The sequence below is a fragment of the Micromys minutus genome (genome assembly GCF_963924665.1).
Source record: "Micromys minutus genome assembly, chromosome: X".
Taxonomy (NCBI): domain Eukaryota; kingdom Metazoa; phylum Chordata; class Mammalia; order Rodentia; family Muridae; genus Micromys; species Micromys minutus.
The window spans coordinates 46,632,021-46,638,020 of NC_137970.1; the positions used below are offsets into that span (position 1 = coordinate 46,632,021).

Genomic DNA, 6,000 nt, shown 5'->3' on the forward strand with positions numbered 1-6,000 from the left:
AGAAAAATTCTCACAGGTGTGTCATTTGGGTTTTAGATAATTCCAGGTTTAGTACAGTTGAAAACTAAGAATAGCCATGACAACAATCCAGTAAGAAATTTTCCAGTTATAGACAAGAGTATTTTAAAATTCACAAAGAGAGATAAAGAAACTAGACCACTGAAATAACCGTGAAAGAGAAGATTAAATTTAAAGAAAATTGTTTAACTGATTCTAAAACTTACTACATAACACAATTAGTCAAAATCGCCTGGTGTTGGTAAGGGATAGACTTCCAGATCTCTCCTTGTAACAAAGCAGGGTGCCCAGAAACAGACTCAGAAAAAAAATAGACCCAGCTGATATTTGAAAAAATGTATGAAACCAATTCAGTGACAGAAGATTTTTTTTGGAAACTATTGGATAGGTCTAGGCAAAACTACAGAACCAAAACAAAACAAACACTTAAGGTCTAAGTTTCAAAACTTAAACCAAACTATAAAAATAAAATCAAAACACATCATGATAGAACTTTAAACCCTAAATCTTTAAGTCTTTAAGTCTTTCAGTTAAATAAAAAGACAAATTTACCTATCTCAGAGTGTTTTGGAGAAGGCTGGTAGTTAAACACAGAGCAGTGTACATGTGTTCAAACACTATCTATACTGTGCTCAAACAGAATAGCTGACTTACCCCAGCTCGCTTGTTGCCCCCCCCAACTGAAGAACCTGTGTGTTCTCTGAAACAGCTGTATCAATTTGCACTTTTACCAGTGAACTGTATGAGCTCTGCTTTCTTCGTATCCTCCACATTTACATTGGTTCTCTTGTTGATGATAGTCATCTCAGTAGGTTTGCTATGGTGCTGCAGCAAATTTTCTATTGTGGTTCCTCCACAGGTAATATCATGGAGCATTTTACACGGACCTTTGTATTTGTGTGTGCCTTCTTTGAGAAAAAAAAAATCTCTTTTGGCCATTTGCATACTAAAAATATAGTCAGGACTTTTGTTGTCAATGTGTTACAGAAAAAAAAAAAAATTAGATAAATAGAGGGAGAGACAGACAGACAGATAGATAGATGTGTCTCTCTGTATATGTGTGCCTATGTGTATGCACAATGTTGAAGACCAAACACAACGCCTTGCGAATTCTAAACAAGGTAACTTATAACTCAGCTAAACCTGAAGCCTTCACTCAGATTTTAATTCTTCAACAGATTTATACTTTACAAATACTTTTCCCATTCTGTAAAATGATGTTTGGGGGTTGTTATAGTTATAAAGGCCAGTAGTAAGACTCTACACATAGTGTCAACTGACATTCCACAAGGGTACCAAAAGTACACAATAGGGGGAAGACATGAAACTAAGCAAATGCTAAGGGAACTGGATATCCATGGGAAAACAAGTAACTTATCCATCATCTTATCCCCAGACCAAAGAGCAAATCAAGACAGCTAAAAATTTAATATAAGACATAAGACCTTTAACTTTTAAAAACTTCTAGAAGAAAATAGAAAATTTTATGACTTTGTCCTTTCTTGGCTATCTCTCTCTCTCTCTCTCACACACACACACACACACACACACACACACACACACACACGGCAATGAAAACAAAAAATAAGTGGGAGTTACAGACAATAAAATTTGGGGAACTGTCAAACTGTCTCAGTGGGTAAAGAAGCCTTCAGCAAGTCTAATAATCTGGGGCCACATGGTAGAAAGGAGAGAATTGACTCCTAATTCTTCTTTTTTTCATTCTGGAAATTGCTATTACTTTTTATTTTAAGCTGTTAATAATTTCAGCCATTTACTTTACAACTGTAGGTTGATATTGCTGTATATATACATATATATTATATACTATAAAATCCAGAAAAACATATAATGAATGCATGTATGTATATTCTAGAGTATTTGCATGTATCTTTTTTTCCTTTTTATTGGATATTCTCTATATGTACATTTCAAATGTTATCTCCTCCCGCCCCCCAGTCTCCTGTTTCCCCTCTCCTTGCCTCTATGAATGTGCTCCCTCTCCCAACCACCTTCTCACACTTCAATACCTTGGCATTCCCCTACACTAGGAAAGCTTGCCTTCACTGGACCAAAGGCCTTTCCATTGATACCGGACAAGGCCATCCTCTGCTACATATGCAGCTGGAGCCATGGGTCTCTCCATATGTGCTCAATGGTTGGTGTTTTAGTCCCGGGGAGCTGTGGTAGGTTTGGTTGGTTGATAATGTTGCAACCACTTTCTGCTCCTTCAGTTCTTTCTCTAGCTCCTCCATTGGGGTCCCAGTATTCAGTCCTATGGTTAGCTGCAAGCATCCTCCTCTGTATCAGTATGGCTCTGGCAGAGCCTCTGAGGAGGCATCCATATCAGATTCCTGCCAGTAAGCACTACTTGGTATCAGCAATAGTGTGTGTGTTTAGTGGCTGCATATGGGATGGAAACCCAGGTGGACTCCCAATTCTTACATTCTGACTATCAAGTACACACAGTAGTGTGTGTGCAAGTACACACATATATGCTAAATAAGTATATTTTAAATTTTTGTCTTTGTCATCTAAAAAGGAACATTACCTTTGAGATTTAGGATTAGACAAGGAATTATTTAAACTTAACACTACAAATAAGAGTCATGTAATGACAACTGGTTAGTTATACTTAATCCAAAATAAAAATGTTGCCACTCATGATGGGTTACATCTGCAACCCAGCATTTGTGACCATAATGTAGAGGATTGTGATTTTGAGGCCATCCTGGGCTACATAGCAAGCCCCCATCTGAAAAATTAGTTATAGTTAAAACCCTTTTCCGGTACTAAAATCTGGGGGTCTGCCACTCAAATACAAAACTAGCCTTAAAATTAAATGTTTTTGCTTTGTGACTGATCCTGCTAAGATTAACAAGCAAGCTGTAGACTGGGAAAAAATATTTGCAAACTACACATCTGACAAAGAGCTAGTTTTAGAATATAAAAGCGGTCTGAAAGCTAACAGAAAAAAGATACCCCTTCTGAAAATATGCAAATTATATAAACACTTTATTAAGAAATATGTTATAGATGGAAATGAGGCTATTATAAGATGAATATCAGGCAAGATGTCTCAGTGGGTACAAATGCTTGCCTCATAAGCCTGACATGACCTGAATCTAGTTCCCAGAACCCACAGCGAAAGGGAAAAACAACTCCACAGATTTGTTCTCTGACTTCTACACATGCACAGCAGGACATTCAAGTTCATAGACAGATATCTTACACACACACACACACACACACACACACACACATTACTGCCACTGCCACCACCACCACCAATGACAATAATAATAATAATAATAATAATAATAATAATAATAAATAATAATAATAACAATAATAATAATAAAGTTTAAAGATGGTCATTGAGGTACAGAAAATTCCTAGTACATGCAAGGCCCTGGGGTTTCATCTACAATACTGAAAAAACTTACACAGGAGGACATTAAAGCCATAAGAAAATTATGATATCATGATACTTATTCAGTGTAAAGTTTTCTTAAGTGGAAACAACAAATACTGGTAAGAATGCAAAGAAACTGAATCACTCCTTCACTTCTAGTGAAAATGCACCAGTTACAGCCTTTCTGGTAAACAGTTTATTAATAATAAGTGTGCACTTAGAATACAGCACAGTAATCTCATTCCTGGGCATTCTGTCCAGAGCATTGAGGACTTGTGTTCACACAAAAGCCTGAACATCAGGTGGAGAACAGACTCCAGTGGTAGTGTTTGTCTAGTATGGTTGGTTTTTTGGGTTGTTTCGTTTTGTTTTGTTTTGTTTTGTTTTTCTGGCCTGGAACTTGCTACATCTCCCAGGATGAGCTTGAATATTTTAATTATCTTACCTCCACCTCACAGGTGCTATCAAACGTGGTTCTCACGTGGGGAATGGGGCAGTATCCAAAGGCTAGTTTGGGACGTAGAGGCAAAGCAGCAGATAGCGCACAATAAAAGCACATTTGAATTCTTTTTCAGAAATCTTGAAAGAATCTTCAAAAACAAACCTTTTTCAAAACAACCAAGAATGATTTAGAGGGCTCATTTAGGGAGCTGGGGGCCCGGAAGGGGTGTTTGTGTGATTTCTGTTAGTATAAGCCAAGAGAACTGCTTGTTGCCATCTTACACTGAAATGGGACTCGGTGGTTTTGAAACATAAATTTAAAAGACCCTGTGTTCCCGGGAATGTGAGGAAATGTCTTTGTTCTGATACACAAAGATTAAAAGTTCAGTGGTCAAGAGACCTGAAAAATTAGAGCAAGCCGCACTGCCTCCTGAACTCTTCAGGGTCAGAACATATTCAGCAGATAGTATTTATCATGTGGTTATCAAACATGGACTATGCCTGTATTCTGTCCAAACTTGGGAACAAACAGTTCTACAAGCCCCATTGTGGCACACATTGTAGAAAGGCCGACTCCCAGGAATGATTTTTGAAGCCCGTTAAAAACTTGAACCATGGCATACTACGGGGATCCAAGGAGGACATACTCAGGGGTTCTCAGTGGCCAGTCACAATGGCACACGTGTCTGGGGGCGTGGCCCTGAGAGGGCAGTAGCCAATAGCAGAGAGGACTGTGAGTAAAATTCGCGGCCACCAACCTCTGAGGCGAGCAGACTGCCACAGCTACCTCTCTGAGAGATTGTGCCAGCCTGTCTGGCGATTTGAACTGATCCTGTTTCCTCCTGACTTGAACTGACTTAAACTGTTCCGGTTTCCTCTTGACTTGAACTCCTATATTCCACTAGTAAGATGGACGACACCGAGCGTGAACTCCAACGGGTGATCCGTCGCCACTCTCGGGAAAAAAGGGAGTTACAAGCTCACATCCAGACCCTGAAAGCGTCCCTCCCGAAGAACAACAAGGATAGACGAAAGCAGTTGCTCTCTGACATCGCCCGCCTCGAGGCCGAGATGGAGCAGAGGCACCAGCAAGAGCTGGAGAAATTTGGAGAAAATCCTGACAGCGGTGTGGATTCAGTTACAACCGACCTCAAAAAGATGAATCTCGAGAATATGCCTCCACGCCCATCAAAGACCCAGAAACGGCGCGACCGAAGAGCTAACCTGGAGAGAAGGCGGCAGGAGAGGATGCCCGCGGCCCAGGCCGAGCAGCTGGCTGCCTACCGTTGTGAGGAGGAGGAGAAGGTCGCTGCCATTCTAGGGTCCAAAAATCTGGAGATGAAGACCATCCCCGCTGACGGCCACTGCATGTACCGTGCCATCCAGGACCAGCTGGTGTTCTCCGTGACAATAGAGAGCCTTCGCTACCGCACTGCCTACTACATGCGGAAACATATTGATGACTTCTTACCTTTCTTCACCGAACCCGAGGCCGGCAACTTCTACACCAGGGAGGACTTCCTGAGGTACTGTGATGACATCGTACACAAGGCTTCGTGGGGAGGCCAGCTGGAGCTGAGAGCCCTGTCGCATATTCTGCAGACCCCGATCGAGGTGGTACAGGCCAACTCACCCATCATTGTCATTGGGGAGGAGTACACCAAGAAGCCGCTCACGCTAGTCTATTTGCACTACGCCTGCGACTTCGGAGAGCACTACAATTCGGTGAAGCCCATTGAGGTTGCTGGAGCAGTTGGAGGAATGGCGCCGCGCCTCTTCTAGAAGTTTCCAGCAGACGCGAAGGAACTCTGGACTAGACGCCATTTTGTCACCTCTGGCCGCAGCTCCTGGGAGAACTGAAGCAGCTATAGCGTCTCTTAGCAGGAGCGCTTGCTTTTCCTTCGCTGGTTTGTTTTTGGTTTTGCTTGTTTCTTAAGATTTGTTTAATGTCTACATGCTGCCACTTTTTTTGTTTGTATGTTTCGGGGTGTCAGAGGGTTTTTGTTGTTTTTTGTTTTTTGATCTTGTTTTGTTTTGGGGCGCCGTTTTGTTTGTTTGTTTTGGTTTTTGTTTTCCCCCTCAGATTTTCGTGTGTAGCTCCTTTCATGTGGCAGGGAATGGGAGGC

The 6,000-nt window shown here is 41.3% G+C and overlaps 1 protein-coding gene across 1 annotated transcript; it reads left to right on the plus strand.

The window, feature by feature from the left end:
* Window positions 1–4,783: 4,783 nt before the first annotated feature.
* OTUD6A (OTU deubiquitinase 6A) lies at window positions 4,784–5,656 on the plus strand (the record flags this gene model as incomplete). The annotated part of the gene is made up of 1 exon (XM_080910943.1): window positions 4,784–5,656. The coding sequence occupies one exon, from the start codon at window positions 4,784–4,786 to the stop codon at window positions 5,654–5,656; it is 873 nt and encodes a 290-aa protein (XP_080767069.1).
* Window positions 5,657–6,000: the final 344 nt, after the last annotated feature.